The sequence below is a fragment of the Trachemys scripta genome, chromosome 6 (assembly GCF_013100865.1).
Source record: "Trachemys scripta elegans isolate TJP31775 chromosome 6, CAS_Tse_1.0, whole genome shotgun sequence".
NCBI lineage: Eukaryota > Metazoa > Chordata > Testudines > Emydidae > Trachemys > Trachemys scripta.
The window spans coordinates 32,030,948-32,054,783 of NC_048303.1; the positions used below are offsets into that span (position 1 = coordinate 32,030,948).

At 39.4% G+C, this 23,836-nt stretch overlaps 1 protein-coding gene across 1 annotated transcript in view; it reads left to right on the forward strand.

Annotated features, from left to right (window-relative positions):
- Nucleotides 1-23,836, forward strand: part of IL31RA (interleukin 31 receptor A) — a 77,743-nt gene that overhangs the window by 31,720 nt on the left and 22,187 nt on the right. Inside the window, 8 exon segments of the mRNA XM_034773225.1 lie at nt 1,640-1,754; nt 7,556-7,731; nt 12,363-12,508; nt 14,909-15,074; nt 15,508-15,590; nt 16,614-16,830; nt 17,672-17,854; nt 23,454-23,555. Of these exon segments, the coding sequence (XP_034629116.1) occupies nt 1,640-1,754; nt 7,556-7,731; nt 12,363-12,508; nt 14,909-15,074; nt 15,508-15,590; nt 16,614-16,830; nt 17,672-17,854; nt 23,454-23,555 (1,188 nt within the window).

Consider the following 23,836-nt stretch of genomic DNA (forward strand, 5'->3'; position numbering starts at 1 on the left):
CCTTCTGCACCTGAAACAGCAAGGCCTGGTAGAATCCTCCATAAAGGTACACCTCGCTACTACCTCGGCCTTCCACCCGGGAGCATCTGGATGCTCCGTCTTCACCAACCCTATGGCTGGTCAATTCCTCAAGAGTCTGGAACGCCTACATCCCCAGATCAGACAGCCTGTCCCCATGTGGGACCTTAACCTGGTCCTCTCCAGGCTAATGAGGGCCCCCATTTGAACCACTGGTGACTCGCTCCCTTCTCTATATGTTCTCCCTGTCATGGAACATATCCTTTATGTTCACCATTACATCAGCAAGGAGGGTGTCTGAGTTAAAGGCACTTACCTCAGGCCTACCTTGTACGGTTTTCCACAGGGATAAGGTGCAACTCAGACCTCACCCAGCCTTTCTTCCTAAGGTTGTGTCACACTTCCACTCTAGTCAGGACATTTTCCTGCCTGTTTTTTATTCTAAGCCTCATGCCAGTAACCATGAGTAGAGGCTGCACTCCCTGTATATTCAGCGAGCACTAGCTTTTTACATCGAGCACACTAAGCAATTCAGGAAGTCAAACCAGTTGTTCATAGAGGTGGCAGACCAGATGAAAAGACCCCGGTCTCATCTCAAAGAATATCTTCCTGGATCACATCATGCATCCGCATGTGTTAAGAGCTGACCAGAATACCAGCCCCGGCTCTTACGGCACACTCCACGAGGGCTCAGGCCTCATCAGCGGTGCTCCTGGCCTATGTCCCAGTACAAGAAATCTGCAGGGCAGCAACTTGGTCCTCGGTACATAAGTTCACCTCTCATTACGCCATTGTCCGGCATGCCAGAGATGATGCAGCTTTCGGCAGAGTGGAGCTCCAATCAGCAATTCCACAACTCCGACCCCACCACCTAGGTAAAGCTTGGGAGTCACCTAATTGGAGCAATCACTCGAAGAAGAAAAAACGGTTACTCACCTTCTTGTAACTGTTGTTCTTCAAGAGGTGTTGCTCATATCTATTCCAAACCCGCCCACCTTTCCCCTCTGTCGGAGTAACCAGCAAGAAGGAACTGAGGAGGCACCGGGTCAGCAGGGTCATATATTGAGTGCCATGAAGGAGCCACTACAGGGGGCTCCACAGCCGACCCAAGGGGTGCTGCTAGGGGAAAAAATTTCTGACTGTGTATGCGGTGCGCATGCACCTAATTGGAATGGATATGAGCAACGCATCTTGAAGAACAACAGTTATGAGAAGGTGAGTAACCATTTTTTTCTTTTCCCCACTATTGGAGAACTGGCTAAGCCACAATATTCAAATCTGAAATTGACCCTGTTTGTTTAACGCTTTAGACTGAAGTTAGATGCAGAGTAGATGCAGTTTACATTGCATCATTGGTTAGTATTTTTATACCAGGTTTGGGCAGAGATTGTTTTTTATCTTGATAGTTTTCATTCACTACATAACGAAGAGTTTTCCTAGGTAAATGTTCCGCTGGTTCAACTGAAGAAGGAAATCCATTAGCGTAAGACAAGAAAAGCCATTATGGAAGTTATCTTCAGAAGATTAGAAGTACTAAAAGAAAAAATTAAATGTACTGTAACAACATGCTATTTTCCTGAAGATCAATTCTTTTTTTTATCTCATTTTACATTCTCTGCAGACAATATAAAAAATATTACCTGCATTTATCTTTATAATGGCTCTAGTGTTCGCAGATGGACTGCAAGAAAAGTTACCTATCTTAAAAAAACAAAATACACTCAGGTTAATATTCTGTAAGTATCGAATACCTTTCTCATAAGAAAGTTTTGGAATGATTGAAGTATAAACTAACTGTACATATTTACTTTGCAGTAACAGTACTTGGCATTAATACATACTTTACATTTTCAGACTGCTGTAAAACATTAACTAATTAACCCTTAACATACCTGTGAGGTAGACTGGCAAGTATTATCCTCATTATAAAATGGGCAAACACGCAGAAGGATAAAATGGCTTGACAAGAGCACACATTGAATCAATGGCAAAGCTAAATTTGGAATTCAGAACTATCTAGTTCTTAGCACTTTGCACAGCTAATGAAACAGTGCTGCCTATTGTTCCTCTGCAGTCTTTCATATGTCTTTATGCATTTCTTTATTCTTACCAGTTTGCTGGTATTCATTATGCAATAGATTTCCATGCCCTAACCCTATCTGTTTAAACTGGAGTTGAGGTTGCTGAGAAATGAACACCAACATATCCAATGTAAATACAGATTTGGGTAGAATGATGAAAGAACAAAACTGCTGGCATCAAGGATAAATGCAGTACAAATATAAAACTCCTAGTAGTCAGTTTTATACTTGCTTTGGTAAATTTGCAACTATGTTTTATGTTAGATAAATACAAATGGTTGGAAATTAAATACAATAGACTTAATTCTGCCTTCAGATATGCACATATAACTTCTTTTGGCTTCAATGGTAATTGCATTGGTATAGCAAAGGTCAGTTTATGCTGTTAATATTGAGGTCTCTAGTAATCAAAAAGTTTGAGATTAAGAGAAAAACAGAAGAATGGGTAGGATCACTACTAAATAAGTAAAGAAACCACTTTATAGAGGACGTGGAAGTAACAGCCACTGACAGCAGCTATTATCTTTTTTTTTTTTTTTTTTGGAATGAGAAGTACAGAGTTGACAGTGAGTGTCCGGAGAATTCTGTTGAAAGGATTGATGACAGAGTAGTGAAACAGTTCCTAGATAAATTTAATGAAATAGCAGAAGTGGATGGTATAAGTGTAAAGAATTAGCAGAGAAAACTGAGAAACCACTAGAGATAATTTTTAACAAGAAGAAAGGTTATGTCATAGTTTCAGACCAATTGCACCATTATTCCCCCTCCGTGGTCCACCAAGGTCACCTGCTTTAGGTTTCTGGCTTCCAGCCATCACCTCTCTAGAGCGGAGACCTTCATCTCAGTCCCTCCTTATTGGGCAATCTTTAAAGCTGCACAGTTCCCTTCCTTAGCTGTGATATCCCCAGCAAGCCAGACTGCCTAAAAGGTTAGTATCTGCACTTTGCTATCTCTCCATAGTGTTCTCTCCAGTGTATTGCTTGCAGTTATAAATTAAAATAATCTACAAAAGCAAGCACGTTTATTCTTAAGGTGAAAGTGTTACAGAGAAAACATGAAAAACAATAAATAACCTGTATGCATACTAAAAAGTGTACCAAAGGTCACCCCTAACTCCAAGTTCAAGCTCTGGTAGATGTCAGTCCTTCAAAATCCACAGCTGGGTTCTCCCTGTGGTTATAAGTTCATAGCTGTCTGTTCCCTGGGCAGGTTCAGCCAATTCTTTATACAGGTACAGCCTTTAATTTCCAGTCTCTGTGAAGAAGTAATCAGCAGCCCATCACCATCTCCTCAGGGTGTAGCTCCAAAAGGCTGGGTTTTTGAATAACCAGAGATTAGGAATTTGCATTAACTTCTCTCTAAGTATTCCCCAGGAAATCCACTGAACACTTGTTTCCCAAAAGCCCATTTTTGCCTGGCTTTTAAACTCCCAGGCCTCACATCTATCACATCTCCGCCCTAGAGAGGTCACACGCAATCCTGGCCCCCAGTAATACATACACAATTCATTTAATACAGTGTACTTCAAAGATACTTAAACTTAATTCAGTACGGTCTCCCAAGGATGTGGCAGGACGTTGCCATCTCTGTCACTAATTATATTACATAGGATTTCAGGTCAGTAAATAGTCCTTAAAACCAGAAAAAAAATTGCAGGAAATTGCTGACAAGCCTAATTTCAGTATTAGCTGCAATACTTAAGCAGATAACAGGGGGATCTTACTGTAAGTAAAAAGAAGGAAAAAATTATCGGTCAATACTAGGCACATCTTCAGCGTACCTTTCTGCCAACCCAGGTTTAGTGGGTATAATTCCTCCTACCAGCAGATGGACAGGAAAAAAGCAAACATCTCATGCTGGTGTTACCCTGGATTTGAGGGGTGTGTGTACCCCAAAATATAATTAAGTCAATTGCAGCTATATTATGTGCATTCAGCCATCATGAATTAATAAAATAGAACACCACATACTTAAGGGTTAATTAGAAAGCAGGCTTTTAGTTGCAAGGTCAAAACTAACTGGCAGTTTCTGCTAAGCAGAATGGGAAGAGGGGAAAGAACAGTAAACAAGTAAGACTGAAAATCTTGGTGGTTGGAAGACCTTGAGTCTCAGCTCCTCTGATATTAAAAGTTTATTGAAAGTTTAAAAAAATGATGACTTAGTAGAGATCACTATGACCTGTGTGTTTTGTAAAAATTAGTTTTAAAAGATTAGCTAATACAGTGTACTTTGGAGCAATCCTCTGAAGCCATATTGAGAGACATTTTTCCTGACACCTTATCTCCCCGGTGGGTAAGCAACTGCCACTGTGTACCCGCTGTTAATTACTCACTACTGATCCAGAGTTTAGGGTTTGTATAGAGTAGGGATTGGCAACCTTTGGCATGCGGCTTGCCAGGGTAAGCCCCCGGGTGGGCCGGGCCGGTTTGTTTATCTGTCGCGTCCGCAGGTTTGACGCGGGCCAAGGGATGTGCTGGCCGCCGCTTCCCGCGGCAAACTGCAGCCAGTGGGAGCCGCGATTGGCCGAACCTCCGGACGCAGCAGGTAAACAAACTGGCCCAGCCCGCCAGGGTGCTTACCCTGGCAGGCCATGTGCCAAAGGTTGCTGATCCCTGCTATAGAGGGACACCAATCTTACCTGATAACCTGCTTTCTCTAAGCAGTCCTGACATTTCACCCTTTCTCTTGTATTTGCAGCCTTGACATCGAATTCAGCTTTTGTATTGATAGATTTGGGATTCTTTTTCTCTGAAAATTTTAATGTAATGAAAACATATAATAAGCAGGGTTGGTAGCAACACCTTTTATAAAGGTTGCCCAACACTTCACATAATACCCTAGTTTCAGTTGCTCCTAACTTTGACAAACTTTAACCATTTGGGCTGAAATTTTCTGTTAGTTGTCTGCCTTGGGCTGATTGTGAAATTTTTCATAAAAAAATAATAGTAAAAACATTTCAGCCCGTTTCTGAAAACTAGGTTAGGAAAAAATAAATTTGTTTTGCAATGTTAAAAAAATTCTAGTGACCTTTTCTTTGGGTTTCTCTAGTGTCCCCATGCTTTGGGCAGGGACTCAAAATTTGGCAGAAGGGATGACCATTGTGTCAGAAGGGATGACCATTGTGTCAGAGATGTAACTTTTTGCTGTTCCTGTGAAAATCTGCCAAATGTGGCCAAATTATAAAAATTTGAAAAATCTCAGTTTACACAGTCTCAATAGGCATGTTAGAGGTTAGCAGCTAAAATCTTTGAATATTCCATCCTCACCAAGTATGTTCCATCCCCTCACAGCCCCTGGTGCTGACCAGACTGCACATGCACCATCCCCACAGGGTAACTGAGCATGTTTCACCAGCTCACTTGTTACTGGGCTTAGGATTGCCAACTTTCTAATAGCAGAAAACTGAACACGCTTGCCCCGCCCCCACCCCTTTTCCGAAGCCCTGCCCGCACTCACTCCCCTCCCACTCTCTCACTTGCTCTCCCTTACCCTCGGGCTGGGGAAGGGGTTGGGATGCAGGAGGGGGTGAGGGCTTTGGCTGGGGGTGCGGGCTCTGGAGTGGGGCTAGGGATGAGGAGTTTCGGGTATGGGAAGGGGCTCTGGGCTGGGGTAGGGGGTTGGGGTGTGGGAGGTGTGAGGGCTCTGGCTGGGGGTTCAGGCTCCTGGCTGTGAGTGGGGCTGAGGGGTTTGGAGTGTGGGAGGGGGCTCTGGCCTGAGGCAGGGGGTTGGGGTGTGGCAGGGGGTATGGGTTCTGGGCTGGGGGTACAGGCTCTGGGGTGGGGCCAGGAATGAGGGGTTCAGGATGCAGGAGGGGGCTGGGGCAGGGGTTTGGGGTATGGGAGGGGGTGTGGGCCCAGGGAGGGAATTTGGGGGCAGAAGGGGGCTCAGGGCTGGGGCAAGGTGTTGGTGTGTGGGAGGGGGTGCAGGGTGCAGGCTCTGGGAGAGAGTTTGGGTGTGAGAGGGAGTTCAGGGTTAGGGTTGGGGTAAAGGGTGTGGGCTCCAGGCAGCGCTTACCTCCGGCAGCTCCCAGGAAGCGATGACATGTTCTTCCGGATCTTAGGTGGAGGGGTGGCCAGGGGGCTCTGCGCCCCCCGCCCCGCCTACAGGCACCTCCCCCACAGCTCCCATTGGCCTAACTGGGCTATGGCTGTGTTACCCTCACACAGTGATGCAACCTTCTTCAGCCCAGGAGTGCAAAGCTGGACATGTAGTTGCTACTCCTGTCCACTCTGGGCCAAGGTGGGACTGGACACCATAATGAAGGGCAGTGAGTCTCTCTTCTGTTCTCTCAGTGACTCCCTTGCTGATACCCAGGCAGCATGGAGGAGGAAGCCACTTCACTTAAATGCAGAGGGGACAAGAGCTGACCTGGTGGGAGGGAAAGGAGTAGATTAGGACAAGGAGCCTGGTCTGGTCAAAAGAAACTGTTGGAGGTGGTGGGTAAGAATGGTACTGCCTGGGCAAGGAGACTGAGAGAGAGGAAGTGGGTAGATTAAGAGGCATTGTAGTTGATGAATTTTGTTTATAGTCAGATGAAATGAAACAGGTTTTGTTAGTCTCTCATCACATACTATCTATGAGGAAAGTGTGTGCTGAAATGGAACAAACTCTTTCAAAAAGTCTCTCTCTTTCCTTCTCTCATGGTATATCTTGTCACTGGTACAGCCAGGCTTGTCTTTTTCCATATTTGAAATGCATGTGGCAGTTCATTGCTTCTTGCCTTTTTCTTGTGGAGAGTGCTTCTGTGTACATGCATCCTGCTATGAAATGCTTTTCAAGAAGGGTGCTGCATGTGTACATCTATCTGTAATACTCCTGCTTAGGATTTTAACCCAGTATTAACTAGGCTCATGGATTCCCCATTAAATTGATTGTTCTGTTCACTGCTGCTCCTTGAACGTTGCTGTTTTCACTGCAGTTACATCTGTTTGGCTCTGTGCTGACTGCACATATGCCTCCTTAACAGTTAACAGCCTTTAAATGGTTCTAAGACTTGAACAAAACCCTACAGTATGGATTTGCAGGGGCAATACATTGTGGGAATGGCATTTATTGGTAGTTAAGCTTCCTTTAAGAGAATTTCACTAGAAGAACATAGCTTGTTGTTTGGAATTTATTGAATATTTGTTTTAAACTATAATTGCTAATTGAATCTAACATTTTATGAAATGTTGTAACGGTGTTGGTCCCAGGATATTAGAGAGACAAGGTGGGTGAGGTAATATTTTTGTTGGACCAACTTCTGTTGGCAAGAGAGACAAACTTTTGAGCTTACACAAAATGCTTCTTCGGGTCTCGAAAGCATGTCTCTCTCACAAACGGAAGTTGGTCCAATATAAAATATTACCTCACCCACCTTGTCTCTGTAATTAAAACTAAGCCCATTAACTTTTTTAGTTGTCCTTGATTTAAGAAAGGGTTGCAAATTAAATTTTCTTTGGTTTTTGTAATGACAGGGATCAAAATTTGAAGGATGCAATTCAAGAGGATACCTGTCAAAGCAACAATGGATCATGTTCGTTTTTCCCCCCAGATATTCCATTTGCTGAAGACTATTGTTGTCAGGTGAAAGCTGAAAATGTCTTGGGTGTAGGCATATCTGATTGCGTTCCTATAAATATGAATAAAATAGGTAACTTCTTTTGTAAAATACTTAAAGATAAAATACTACATAACGAGATCAAATAAAACCATGCTGACATTTAGTTACACAAAATAACTTTCTTATAAAAATCAAGTGAAAAGCGTTAAAACAAAAAATAAAAATAGAATATCAAATTGAGGATACAGCATACATTTTAGAATAGGAAATAAATGGGGCAATCCACATTTTTATAGCTTTTCATTCTGAGCAAGCACATAATGGTCCTCAGTTTGCTCTGGGAAAAGATTAACTGAATCCTGAAAAAGAGTGGAAAGTTTTCAAGTGTGAAATAGACTGAAAGGGAGTCTCTTTGGCATACGTTGGATCTAGGGCATTCCACCTTGCTTCCTGAGATTGTAATTGGGATGATAACCTATTGAGTTTCTTGTATGTCAGCCAAAACAGAAATCTTTCTATATCAATTTATTTTTCTGTAGAAATTCTCTCTAGGCCTGATTACATTCTGTATGTTCTTCATTTGTAAAAAAGCAGCACTTATGGGCTCCAGAGACCTCTTGGTTCTAGGTGCTGTGCAAATAGATAACAAAAAACACAGTCCCTGCCAGAAGGAGCTTACAATTTGAGTATTAAATCTGGTCTCTTTCCAAATTAAGTTTAAGGCAGACCTGGTTAACACAAATACCGTGAGTGGTAAGAGTTCAGTTGAACAAACATAACTTGAAAGTGTAAGAAGAGCTGCTGAAAAGCTTTTTAATTTAAATTTCTCTCACTAGATCACTTGTGAATGTCATACAATATTGTTCTGCAACACATGAAACTATGTATCAAAAATATCAATTGGAAAGGTAGATTATTCCTAAATGACAGTTTTGTTACACATTTCAACAGTCCGTCAGCATGGTCAGGTTTAATGTAACTGAATTAGTGAATGTTCTTCCCAAGAATTTAGTATTTCTTAACAACTTTTTGTCATTGTTACTATATCTAAACTGAAAAAAAAAATCATTTAAATTATACAGATGCTTATTTTTCCCAACCTTAACTTAATAAGTTCACATTTGCACACAGGTATAATGAATTTTATTCAAAACAATTTCCATTTGTCTTTCCTGCTAATTCCATTTTACTGAACCTGCAAAGAATTGAGAGGGTCTCAGGCCTTTAGATTAGAGCTGGGCAATATTTTTTTGGATGACTAGTTTATCTGCCAAAAATGCAGTTTGTGACTGATTGAAGCTATTTGTGAATTTACTGAATAGTTTTGGCCAACTTTTTTTTGGCGGGGGGAAGGGGGGAAGGACAGGTGGAAAGGGGAAGAGAGAGAGTGAGGAGGTGGCATTTGCCAAATGGGATGGTGATGGTGCCTCCCTTTTAGCCCGGTGTTTAGGGCTCTTAGGGATGTGGGAGACCCAAGGTCAGTTTCCCGCTCTGTCTGAGCAGGGGATTTGAACTTGCATCTTTTCTATGTTGCAGGTGAGTGCCCTAGCCAGTGGGATGTGGGATATTTTGGTGATCTCAATCTCTTGTTGAAGCTGTTCCACTTTGTTTTAAATAATTAATTTTTGGAACAAGGATGTGAACTTGGGTATTCCACCTCCCAGGTGAATGCCTAACCACCAAGCTATAAAGTCTCTCTCTTTCCCCATTACTATTTAAGTATTTACACATAGTGGAACAGTTTAAACAGGAGAGATTGACAGAGACTGGCTCCATACTACCCTCTAGCTCAGTGGTTAGGGTATTCTCTTACAATATGGGAGAACCATATTCAAAACCCGGCTGCAAAGACTATACTTTGGTGTCACTCAGTAGTCTAGCATTCTAAGAAACCAGTTTACAAGGAGAATGGTAGCGGGCTCTGCCTCTTGGGACTTTTCTGTCTTAGCACTTGAATAATTGTTCTTCAGTTGGTTGCATTGCACTGATTTGAGTGAGTCCACACTATGCACCTGAACTGGTGTATTGTTTGCCATAACATCCACTCTGGAGCTGCCTTATACTGATTCCGCTGTGTCCTTTGACAGCTCCTTCAGCCAGTAAACCTCCTTAACTTTATAAACAGATATTGCCCTCTTCTCTACCCTTATATAGCTGCCCCCCACCCAAATGTGCCCCACTCTGCAGGACGACAGCTGATTTATTGGCTAAGACTGCAATATTTGCCCCTCTGTATCCCTTCTCCACATTATTAACCCCCAAGACCCTGACCATACTTTCCCTAAGTTACACTCCAAGGCATGTTCCCCTGCATGTATTGCTACCTCTGCCTTCCAGAAATGTCCTCATTTCAGTAATTGTGCTCCTCATGAGGGGATCAGCACTACCAACTGTGGGTGTTCCTGGAGGAGAATCATAGAATATCAGGGTTGGAAGGGACCTCAAGAGGTCATCTAGTCCAACCCCCTGCTCAAAGCAGGACCAATTTCCAACTAAATCATCCCAGCCAGGGCTTTGTCAAACTGGGCCTTAAAAACCTCCAAGGAAGGAGACTCCACCACCTCCCTAGGTAAGGGAGAAAGGGGAACAGCACAAGGGGATATACATGTCAAATTTCAGCCTTGGTCAGCAGTCCACAGCTGGACTACTGGTTCGAGGGCGTAGGCACAGAGGAGAAGTAGCAGAGAAAGAGACCCTTAGCCAGGAGATTGAAGTTAGTGGTAGATAGTCAGCACTCTTCAAAATCATGCTACTTATTGGAGTGCCTCAATGTGGATTTACGTACCAAAGTTTAGGTCTTTTATTTTTGAATTTTTTTTGGCCTATATAAAAGAAATACCTCAAAAGCCCCATCTTTTTCTCTTACATTGGTTTTGCACCTTTACCATTAAAAAATTAGCAGTGGAATACATTAATATGGATGATTAGAACCCTGGAAATCTGTTTTATATCCGTGGATCATTTTTGCGAATTGGCTGTAGATACAAATTTTGTATCTGTGCAGGGCTCTATGGATAATTCAGTGGGGAAGCAGAATCAAAGCATCTGTGTTCTTCAATTGATAGCAAGAACATGCTATTTAAAGAAGAAACAAACCCTTCGCATGCACCCTCCACCCAAAAGCCAGAATTGAATCTGCATTACTGTTTGAACATTTACAAAATTTTATTAATTAAAGTACATTACGTTGCTGTTCCTTTCTAAAGTGTAATATATACTGTAAGTAATATTTTCATATAAAATGTAATTTATATATTTGAAGAGATTAGCATATTGGCAAAAGCTCTTTTTGTAACCAGATACATGCAAGCTGTGTCAGTCTGACTCTTACTATATTGCCTACCCAATCACCTCAACACTTCTCTAACTTAAGTGTCTCCTGAACAGAAACTGTCAGTTGTGTCAAATAACACTGTGGTTCTCTGATGTTCAGATTTGTCCAGTGAGAGCTCGTCAAAGGTTTTAAGACTTGTATGTCTCTAATTGAAAGAGGTTTTTGATTATTGTTGTGCTTCCTTGCCTTTCCATATCAATTCTCTCAGCATGTTGCACAGAACAGTGTTGAAAAACTTTACTCTCATTAGTGCATTACCAATGTGTGATTAAACGCCCTTCCAGTCTTGTACACGTAATGCAGTACATTTATTTACTGCAATATTTAAACTAATGACTGGGAGAACTAGTGTAAATTACTGAATTTTTAGTAATTTGTAAATGAAGGTCAGATTCTTCAACCATCAGGCATATTAAGTAGCACTTTGATTTAAATTGGATGATTTGAAGTGCTATTCAGCATCCAAAAGGATTTTAGGATTTGGCTCTAAGTAAACAGATGGATTTATCTTTTCCCAGAATACCTACATTGCTCACTCCACTGTGCCATTCTTCTAGTTAATTATTTAAAATAAATAAATCCATTATGCTTATCACAAAACCAAGCAACCATAACATGTTGTGTACCTCTTCCTCCCTCCATCCTGCCTGATTCCACTTCTTCCTCTGTTATGCTTTGTCATAGCTTAGCTAGGTTAGAATCTGAATAGGATAGAATCCACATTTTTATATCTACATAAAGACTTGTGAATTACAGTTCAGTTTTATTCATGTGAAAACTCTGCCTGTGTAGTGATCCTACTGAGGAAAAAAAGTACAACCTCCTCAGTGGGTACTTCCCAGCTGTAACATTCTATGATTCTAAGAACATCCACCATTACATCAGTCTAGCCTAGTCTCTCCTCTCCTCTCCCAATACTTGTCCATTCCCTAACAGTTCTGCCAGCCCTTCACTCAAACTCCTGTCACCCCTGAACCATCTTCCAACTGAGTTCTCCCTTATTTCTCCAGGTAGGACTCAGCTGCAGCTCTATTATTTTTTCTGTCCCCTGCCTTTGAGAGGAGAATGTGGTGGTTACATTATAAATAGAAACAAATTCAATGCATTTACATATGAAAGAAACTTGCACATCTGTGTGCAAGTTAGTCTACAAACAGTATAGTTAGCTGTGCATGTAATCTCTGTCCTATATGTAGTTTTTCATCATTACAGTTGGTATATATGTAATATGCACCGATATGTGCAAATCTGTTACAACTTGCGTTGTTAGAATAATAAAGTAACTATTCCTAGAATTTACATACTCAAACTATTCTAAACTTTTATTTGAAGTCAACTTGTACAATGTTTTTCTATTAAAAGTATGAGCTTTTTTTCTTAATTTCAGTGAAAACTAAGCCTCCTAAGATAGTTTCAGTAGAAACAATTGCTGGTGTAAAGCAATTGCTTAACGTAACCTGGGACAAACCTGATCCAACATTACTAGATTTAAATTGTCGTCTTCGATACAGAAACACAAATTCAAATACTTCGGTAAGTTACATCATTATTTTCAGAATATTAGATCATTTGTCACTGACGTAAATGTTGTTCCTTTTAAATGCTGATGACAAAAGGCAAGGATGTAAGATCACTAATAATAACTCATGTATTAGTAATGTATCAAATGTAATATAAGCATGCATGATATTAGAATATTAGAAAATAGAGATGGATAAGACCTTCTGTTTCACTGTCAAGGGTAAATTGTTCTTGCCCTTCTGTCTGTTTCAGAGCCATCCTACTCCTTACTTGTCCTAGGAAAATTTCAGTGGAGGTACCCTCAGTCAGACCAACGATCAAACATGTTTTTCTTATTATTATTTTCTGGCAAATACAATAGTTATGTTTACTCTAGGTTAGATTACAACAAAAGTAGGAGATGTTTCTCTGACAGCCTGGGTCCTGGCAGGATAGAAATGTGTAAGCAGTGTGTTCGAGAAGGTGGCTTATGTCTTCCCTGCATCTCACAATTCATCTGACGTACAATTCTAAGTGGAAATGATTCAGTGTGGGCCCCTCTGTTTGCCCTTTACAAAAATAGCTTGTCTACTCTGTCCACCTGTCTGAGTCCAATTTATAAAAATAACTCCACATACATTTAGCAGGTATTTGAGCCTATCATAAACTAGCTGAAGGTCTCTGCATGGCTTGATACTTTTAAAACCTTCCATTAAAAAAAAAAAAAGCAAACCCTTTTGTCATGGGGTTATGAAAGTGGACTTGACAGAGCTGACGAAAGAAAGCTCTTTGAACCACCCAGTTCCTGTGAGTTTAAGTCTATTACACGGAAGGTCATTTTCCTGGCTGCAATGGCTTCAATCTGCACAATGAGTGAGCATCATACCCTAGTGATGGATCTACCTTAACTAGATTTTATAAGAATAAGATGGGGCTGTGGACTTAACTGACATTCTTCTCCGAGGTAGTGTTGAAGTTCCACCTGTTAATGAGCCTATCATCCAACATTCTTCCTATAATCACATGTCCTTCCCCAGGAAAGCGCTTTTTCATATGCTCATTGTTAAGTCTTTGGGGTTCTAACTGGAGTGAATTAAAATTTGAAGAAAATCCACAAAACTTTCTTTGTTTTGGAGACCATTTCAGGGATGTCTGATTGTATTTTGTATTGCTATGATTTGGCTGAGCTGAAACAAAGAAGCCATATCAAGGCTCACTTAATAAGAGACAAGGCAGCCACCAGGGGTGCCATCGTCGATTTCTGGTCCTCTCTCCACACATTACAAAGCATTATTTCTTTGATTTGGCCTCCAGGTGGGAATTCTGATTTCAGATTCTCCGTACTCTGAAGCTTGTCTCCAACATAGGTGTAGCCAAACTTCCCACTCCCACCCCAAAAAATTTTTATGCATTTCTTTTTTCAGTTGGCTGAGATTTGAGTGTTTTCCCCCCCTTCCTTATTGATTAATTGTCACACTTCATTATCTTCTTCAATATTGATTTAAGAGGTTATCTTACCCCTTTAAGTATACATTTTAAAAAAAAAACTGCCCTATTCCCACTGTTGGTGTCGGGCTTGTGGGATACTGCATGTTTTAGCTTTGCTCTCATTTTTGTTTTGGGACAATCATGGAACTTCCCTGCTTTCCTGGGCTGAGACGCTTGTTCTGATTATCTCTTTAGAGTAGGTGAAAATTATAAACCATATAATTCTTCTTCTTCTTCTTCTTCTTCAAAGTGATCATTATTGCCACTCATCTATATGTTTCCCCTCAGAGTTTGGAGGATAATTTTTCAGGGGGAGTTTCTCTTGGCACATGGTTTTTCTGTCTTTTCATTGGTACAGATATTTTGATCATATGTTGATCATCTTTAGATTGTCTTATTGCTGGGACCTTTGGTTCCCATGCAGTTGGAGATGACAAACAGTTGTAGGGCAGCATTGATGCTTCAGAGAGGGCAGGGTGCCAACAGAGATTCATAGATTCTAGGACTGGAAGGGACCTCGAGAGGTCATCGAGTCCAGTCCCCTGCCCGCATGGCAGGACCAAATACTGTCTAGACCATCCCTGATAGACATTTATCTAACCTACTCTTAAATATCTCCAGAGATGGAGATTCCACCACCTCCCTAGGCAATGAGCCTAGCTCATGCTCTCTACTTCATTACTACTGCCATTAAGGGTAAAATGTAACCTTAAGAACTGGTGCCGATCTTGTGGAACAATTGCAAAGATCCAGCAATGAGAAAGCTACACACAGAAGCACTATTTACAAGATGAGTAGCTTTCCCTTTTATTTATAATGGAGGGGTGATCTGGGAGGCATGATAGATATGGTCTTTGAGGTTTTTAAGTAGATAAAGTATCTGCTGAGGTTTATTTTTTTTGTTAAGAAAGACAACATATTTTGTGTTCATGTTTTCACTTTTAGGTAACAACTAATTTCACTATGAATCAAAATAAAAGAAGAGCATCATTTAATCTCAAGGATCTACAGGATTTTACAGAGTATGCTATAGCCATTCAATGTGTTGGTGTTGAATCAGAAATCTGGAGTGAATGGAGTAAAGAGAAAATAGGAAGAACAGAACAACAAGGCAGGCTAATTGTTTACAACATAGTTTTTTACAGGATTGATTTTGAATCTTTGGCACAGAAGTTAATATTAGCAGACTATTTTCAGCGTATTGTCAGTTGGTTGATGTCATAGTTTGGCTTTGAAATTGTGAAAACAAATACATTCAATTAAAGAAGGCTAGAAGGGGGGAGGGCAGAACAAGAGATAAACTGAAAGGGATAGAGTGAGGAATATACAATGGAGGAGAAAAAACGGGATTATTTAAAAAAAATAAAAATCTAGAGCTAGGAAAGAAGAGTGAAATGACCATAAAGAATGGAAATAAGAGACTGATTGCAGCATAGAGAGAAGGTATACAAGGGTCAGGAAGGAAAAAAAAATTCAACACTGCTGTTAATCTTCTTTAAAAAGCGACAGCAAGTTTTCTACTTTTTATTGTTTGTTTTTAATAGCTCCTTCAAAAAAAGTGGATTTGTGGAGAGTAATTGAATCTTCACCATCAGCTGCAAATAGATATGTGCATCTTATGTGGAAGGTATGTACACGCATGATTTTAAAATCCGAACTGCCTCTTCCAGTAGAAATTGCATTTTATCATCTGTGTTATAGGACATAAAGATCTGTCAAGTCTGGCTCAGACGAGCTCCATACAAAGCTAGAACAGAACCTACAGAAATTTTCTGTTAAGTAACATGATGTTGACTACAACTTTGCAGTCAGCATTTACCCTATGACCATGCTGACATCATATTCAACATGATCTGAAAAAACTGACTGCTAAGTCATGATGGTCAATAGTCAATATAACTAGTTAGTTAATATAACTTCTCACGGTTCTATTCAAATTTACAGTTTTGAAACCTTCTTCATTAAATTATCACCACTTGACTATGCTAGAGATAAGAACTGAATGGTAACATTGTGCTTGTAGAATCTTGATTGAAGTACTCATAAAAATATATTTTAATTTGAGCTGGTCAAATGCAAGAAAAATGAATAATTTGAGTATTTCAGTTATCTGTTGAACAACTTATTTCAAAAACTGAATTCCTTGAAGAAATTTGATGGAAAAACAGTAATATTCATTGTATAAATATTTTCAGCTGCTATTATTTGATCAATTTGATCAATTTAACAGACTTTTTAAGCCTTTACATTTATTAGAATCCAATAAAATCTGTTTTTAGAATTCAACATTGTTAATTATCCAGAAGATAATCCAATATACCCACTGGCATGCTCAAACATTTCAAATTTTTCCAGAATTTCTGTTATGAAGTAGTTGGAAGAACATTCTGGATGTTGACTCTCTGATGGACTCACCAAATATTTTTCAGGAATCTTTTCTGAGTAACCAAATGAGGCAAACTGGAAAACAGATTACTGAGAAACTGAAATATGTTTGCATGAAAATAATCCAGAGATAGAAAAAGGAAAAATTCTGGAGTCCTGGCAATGTGTCCAGTATTTATGTTTTATATATTTATTAAATGTGCTTTTGATTATATAAGCAGTATTACAAAACACACACAACTTTTGTATTATTTTTTTTAAACAGGTGTTAAAAGAATATCTATCTTCTGAGTATCTACTTGGCTACAAAATACAGTACTGTCCAGAAAACAATGCTTCTTTTAAAATGACGCACAACACTACTGACCAGGTGGCCACGCTCCTTTTAACGGGGGAAGCCTATGTGATATCTGTTGTTGCATATAACTCTGTTGGAGAGTCTCCTGAGGCTACTCTAAGAATTCCATCTATTGGTGAAAAAAGTACGTTTTTATAAAATGGTGTGGTAGATATTCCCTTGGATCACTGAAACAGCCTTTTCCGTATCCATGTGATAATTCATTTTGCCTGTCTTAAGTACTGTTGCGGTGAAAGTAAAATTGTGGTAGAGATTTATTTTTTTGTCCTGGATTCTACAGATGGAGAAGACCTACTAATTCATCTAGCTCCTCACTATGTCAGTACAGGATTGTCTAGTTTCACTACTTTATTTAACACAAGTGCAATAGACTAATGGAACAGCATACTCTGGTATGGAAGAGAATGCATTAAAGCATTGGTATATCATTGTACTTCAGCTTGTCATATTTTCCTATTAGTAATAGTGCTTCCTGTTTATAAGGCCATTAATAGGAGTCACTGTTTTATTATGTTATTATGTTATGTTTATTATGTTATTTATTAAAACTAATTGGCCTCTGTCATTGATTCCTTATTTCCTATTAAAACACAAGTCAAAACCTACTCTTCTGTGCTACTACAGCCAATAAAATGTAAAATAAGTCTCTGTATGAATATATATTCCAATTCTTCATGTCTCTGCACCCCATCTACTTTCACATCTTATTGTAACCATTCCATTATTGTTTGCTGTGTTATCAGATACTCTTTCTGTGCGTATGTGTGTACATGTATAAATAAATAAAACAATGCTTTACACAATTAAGTTGAATTTCTTGTTTGACTTTTGCTAAGTCAAACACTGTGTTCTATAGATAAAAATCTGAATCTCTCATCACTGAATTGCTACACTATTATGGATGTTTGCTCTATTACAATTTTTATAACTATTTCTGTTAATTTTTACGTGTTGTTAATTTGCAGCTCCCAAATGGATTGATACAGTGAGGACACTTACTTTAAATGAACAAATGGTTGTGGAATGGGAAGCATCAGTTTCAGAAATAAGCAGATATGTCATTGAATGGTATGAGGAGTTGGAGACTGAGCCCTTGGGTAGATCATGGCAATATGTATTAAATACTACAAAGTGGACAGCTCAGAAAGGTAAGTTTACTATGCTTGCGTGACCTTATAATTTTCAGATCTCTATCAGTTACTTCTTAACCTAAATCTAGAACACAGTTTTTTTGTTCAAGAAAAAGTATTTTGTTTCTCTATTTAACATAGGCTGTATGTTATACTGTGCTATCTTTCTCTGGGGTGTGGGCAACATACTCTCGTGTCTAGCTAAAGTATGGTGACACACAGATACAATTATTTTTCACTGCTTAGTAAGATAACAAGCCTGAGAGTCACCGGTGCATGACAGCAAACAGTGGACAAAATTGTAATCAGAAGCAGAAATGGATAGTAGCCGTTGAACCTTTCCATTCAATATTTGTAGCAGCACCTATTTTGCATATAAATTGACTAATATAAACAAGTAGTGACATAAATAATTTTAAGTAATCTTTTGAAAACATAAGCAAAACATTGACATTACTAGCAAGTAGTTTAAAATAGCAACAAAACCGATAATTAATAAAAATTCAACTTCACTACTGTTAGGGCAAATTACAAAATATATAGTTCTTTAGGTGTGATCAGATGAGTGCCACAAGAAAATACAAAATTGAATGTTTTCCAGTTCTTGGGAAATGAAGACAGGTAGTTTTGGAGTGGAAATTTGTATTCTAGTTAAAGAGAAATGAACATATTTTTGAAGCTCTTTGGCAACACGTTGCAACAAGAAATTATTGAACATAAAAAAATAATTGCACAAGTCAACTACAGTATGACACTGAGTATTCTTTTTACTAAATATTCAGGATTCTTCAGGTTGTTTGAACTAAAAATCCTTTTTCTTTCTTCCTCCTTGTATATAAAAGCAGACTCAGTGCTAGACTCAGTATAAATATATAGGAAGATCTGGTCCTTGCCTCACATACAGGGCCGGATTAACTCTCTTGTGGCCCGGGGCTATTAAAAATTGTGGGGTCCCTGGATATAAGTCTTTTTTCCTAATTTTAAACAAAATGATCACAATTATGGAATCGAGGCTATTAACGCTATACTAAACTTGCCTTTTAATTAACATAAAGCCATTCTGTGGTTACATTCAGTCTTAAAACATGTAGAATATAATTAAGAAGTAGGTTATTTTTAATTCACTTACCTTAAAACAGCTGTTCTATTAGTTTCTTTCTGGGAGGGAGTTTGGTGCAGGATGGGGCTCCAGGCTGGGGCAGAGTGTTGTGGTGCAGGAGAGGGTGCGGAGTGCGGGCTCTGGGAGGGAGTTTGGTGCAGGAGGGAATTCTGACCTGGGGCAGGGGGTTGGGGTGAGGGAGGGGGTGCGAGGTGCAGGTTCCGGCAGGGAGGTGCTTACCACAGGCGGCTCCCAGCCGGCGGTGCAGCAGGGCTCAGGCAGGCTGCCTGCATGCCTTTGCCCCACGCTGCCCCCAGAAGTGGCCAGCTGCTGGCACATCTCTGTGCACTCTTGGGGGGAGGGGGACAGTGTGTCTCCATGTGCTGCCCATGCCCGCAAGCACCTCCCCCACAGCTCCCGGGAACCAGCCAATGGAAGATGGGGGGACAGTGCTGGGGGCAGGGGCAGGGGCAGCATGTGGAGTCACCTCCCCCCCTTCCAGGGGCCGCAGAGATGTGCCAGCAGCTGGCTGCTTCCAGGAGCGGCTTGGGGCTATGGCATGCAGGAAGCCTGCCTGAGCCCTGCTGTGTCGGGGCCCCACTTAGCCTGGGGCCCTGGGCTGCAGCCCCTAAAGCCCCTGTGTTAATCCGGCGCTGCTCACATATCTTAAATCTAGAAAATATGACAAGACAGACAAACAGTAATAGGCAGACAACAAGCAAGCAAAATATCAAAGCTGTAAACATTTTGTTAGTCTTAATTTTTTACTTCCTTAAAATCTCACCCATCCCACCTTTATCCTGGTGTCCAACTGTCAGCCAATGTATTACTAATCCAACATGCTGCCCTTCCACCCCACCTAAATAGATTTAGGCTTGGGAGGTGAATGGGAAAGTAACACATCAGATGGTACATATGTTAGAGTTACTAAAAGTGTCTTGAGGCAGTTCCAATTGACCTCCCCTACTCGTCTTCCCCACACAGGGGAGTTGTAAGGAAATTAAGATTTCTACTCTGGGGCTTCCCTAAAAGGCTTTCCCCATTGCTCTTCAGGCCTTGCTGGAATGCTTGGGAATATTAGAGGAAAAACAGGACATATTTTAGGATCAGAAGATCTATCTACAGCTTTCATTTCATATGCTCTGACTTATATTGTGTTTTTAATTAGGTAAAGAAACATTTATAAAAGTGGAAGATTAATAAAGCTGCTTTGTGAAAAAAATCCATTGATACAGTGTTTTCAATGTTAACTCATTATTAGGTTGAGTAGAGGGATTTGTTTTGAAATACTTTCATAAATTCTGTGGTAATGTTCCTCCCATTCAATATGTTCACTTGACATAATCCTTTGATGCAATATTTTGTCTTACTGTGGTGGTGATGATTCAGAATTCTCAGCACGAGAAGATTCTCTTTAAGCAGTTTTGAGTTTCTGTTTCCGCTTTTCCTTTCAGGAAGTTGGTAAACTGCTTCTGCAGTTTTGTTACTGTCTGTATACTTGTCTCTGTTCTAAAGAAGCCATATTTTGATGGCTTTCAATTCAGTAACACCAGGGGATTCCCATTGACTTTGGTGGGGCAGGGATTTCACCCCCAAAGTACAACTATTTAATCTAAGTGTCAAAATAACTTTAGGAAACAGAATCAAGAAGAATGAATTTCCAGACAGTCAAACTGAAAATAAAACTCACATTATTATGTCAAATAGAAAGTAATTAATAAGACCCCAATCCATCAAAATTCTTAAATATATGCTTAACTTTAAGCATCTGAGTAGTCCCATTGACTATTCATATACTTAAGGTTAAGCATGTACTTAAGAGGGGGGAGACTTTCAAAGGCACAAAGGGGATTTAAGTATCAGGGGGTAGCCGTGTTAGTCTGTATCCCCAAAAACAGCAAGGAGTGTGGTGGCAGCTTGTTATATGGTCTTTATATAAAAAGAAATAACTTCAAAAACATTTGCCTTGTTTTATTGAAGTATGTACATATAATTCTAAAATAGTTTCTGGTCTCTTGCAATTTTACACATCATGCTTATTGCAAGATTGTACTTTTAATGCACGTTAGGAGATGCACTTTTAAATTTATCCTTCTGTGATTTAAGGGCAACATTTTTTAATTTGGGTACCTAAAGTTAGGCTCCTAAATTCATGTTTAGGCACTTAAATGGCCTGATTTTCAAAAGTGAAATTTCAAATAGTGAAAATTACAATACAATATACAATAGAATAACAAAGAGATTAAAAAATAGAGCCCAAAGAAGGAAAGAGAAGTAGTAATACAGCACAAACTACTTCTACAGGGTGAAAATAAGACCAGAAAAAAGAAAGAAAGAAACAAACAAATATCATTATTGGTCCATATGGTACACTGCTACCTAAAGCTATATGACACCATCAGATCCACATTAAAAATCTCAGAAGTTTCTTAGTGCATTTCGGGGCTGCTCAAAGCTGTGATAAGTAGTTGAAGATCTGATGTGATCCTTCCCTTCAATAGAGCTGTATTTCATAACTTTGCTGAGCAGTTTCCCCAAACAATCATGGCTTGATTATAAGTATATGTAATCCTCATAAAACATTACACTGTATTATAGTGTCTAGATTTGAAATCAACCAACATGTGAAGGGGAAATCTTCTATGTTAATGTCAGTATTATCTGGAATAACTCACGCTCCTTATCTGCAGATATGGAAATTTGTCTGTCTAGTGTATATATTTGTGACAGTTTAAATCTTTCCCCAGTATTGTTCATATTATGTATAATAGGTGAGAACTAAATTCATTTTTAAAAACCACTACTTCACTGAAGTGGGTGCAAAAAGGGCCACAGAGATTCTTGCTAATCTTGCTGTATTTTTATTTTACATATATGGGAAGTATAGTGAAAATAATATGATCTGTTATCATTAAATTAAGTTATTATTTCTTAGTTTTTAAACCATTTCTTCATTGGTGGTAAACTGAAATTGGAAATATGTTAATTGATCAGTGGGCCCTTTTCTGATTTCCATTATATAAAATTGCACAATTAAAAATAGTAAACTCTTCTCAGTGGTTTGAGCATTGGCCTGATAAACCCAGGGTTGTGAGATCAATCCTTGAGGGGGCCATTTAGGGATCTGGGCAAAGATCTGTCTGGGAATTTGGTCCTGCTTTGAGCAGGGGGTTGGACTAGATGACCTCCTGAGGTCCCTTCCAACCCTGATATTCTATGATTCTTTTCGGCAAACTAGCACACCGGATTTAAAAAATATGAGAAGACATACAACTGCACATGACATCACTGACTTGTCAGAGAAGCAGTTTGACCAAGAGATTGATTTATTTTACTAGTTTATACAGTCCTTTAGATGCTTCCATTACAGAAAACAACACAAAACAAGAACAGTCAATCAAATGTTAAACAAGCTTAGTGAGTCTTGATTCTTATTCTGAGGATTGCTACACTCAGACTGACAGACTCCTGTTAAGAGCAAATGTCATTAAGGGAGGCTCTCAATTAAAAAGCAAGAGACTGCTCTAATTTATGGTGGTCAGCAATGGATTCAGTGAGCTGAAAAAGCAGTGGAGAATTGACATAGTTCGAGGGTCGGGCCATGTCCACTTTTCCCTGCTATACTAGCCACGGAGGGGGAGAGGAAGTGGCATCAGAGCAAGAGCCTCTGCACTGGCTTTACACAACTGATGATGAATTATGGGGTGATCCTCCTTCACCTGAATAAACTGGTTGTAGATTTAGATAAGATTAGGCTGGTGGTGTGGCTACACTAGAGAATCTGGGCCAGAGTGTTCAAACATTAATTCCAGTGGTAAGCGTCTCCCATTAAATTTCAACTGGCTGAATAGGGGTTGGGGAAGTTGCTAGACCATCAGGGTTTGAATGATAATTGCCAAGAATTATACCTGGAAATAAGATGCCACTGTAGAGACTTCAGTTACAGGTGTCCTGATGTCAAGCTGCTTACAAGATGAGCAGCTGCATTCTGCATAGCTGGAGCCAGTCGGAGCTCCCTTGTTACTTTAAAATGCTTTTATTACATCTTAAAGAATACCTCTTTTTGACTAGAAATAAAAATAAAAAGATGGAAATAGTTTCAGAAAAAGAACTGAAGGATCATCAGCTACTCAATGTCCTCAATCCTACCCAATAAACTTACAATAATTAGCCTTGTCAAATGCTAGTGATGGTAAGATATTGTGAACATGTAAATTGCTACATAAGAAAAAGTATAATATTCCTTAGTCAAAATATTTCTAGTGAAAAATTAGTCTGAATTCAAATACTTTTAGAAAAGGTGCCAAATAAAGTTCATTTTCTCTCCATGCGTAAGTACGTCAATGGGTATGCAAGAGAATAAGCATAGATTGCACTCATAAAAACTGAGGGAAAATACCAGTATGGAGCAATCCTAAATTCATCTAATACTAGCAAGAAAATACAACTTTATTTTCCTTATGTAAATGTAAATCTTAAATGAAGGACATGTATCTGAAAAGTATTTTTTTCTTACAGATGCCTTTAAACCCTTCAAATGCTATAATATCTCAGTGTATCCTCTCTATGGAAATAAAATAGGAACTCCACATTCCATACAAGCTTATGTTCAAGAAGGACGTATGTATATGAAACTATCAATACGGTCAAACCCTCTGTATTACTTTCTATCTTGTAATAGCATCTGTGCAATGTGCTTAAGACCTGTGTTATTAAGGGAAGGAAGTAGTGATTAGTGCATAGAACTATGAGTTAGAATTCCTGGTTTTTATTTTCAGTTCAGCTATTGACTTACTGTGTATTTCATGGAAAGTAATTTAAACTATGTGCCTCTGTTTTCCCATTTTTGATATGGGTATAGAGCTCAATTGCAGGGTTGTTGTAGGCTTGAGTAATGTTTG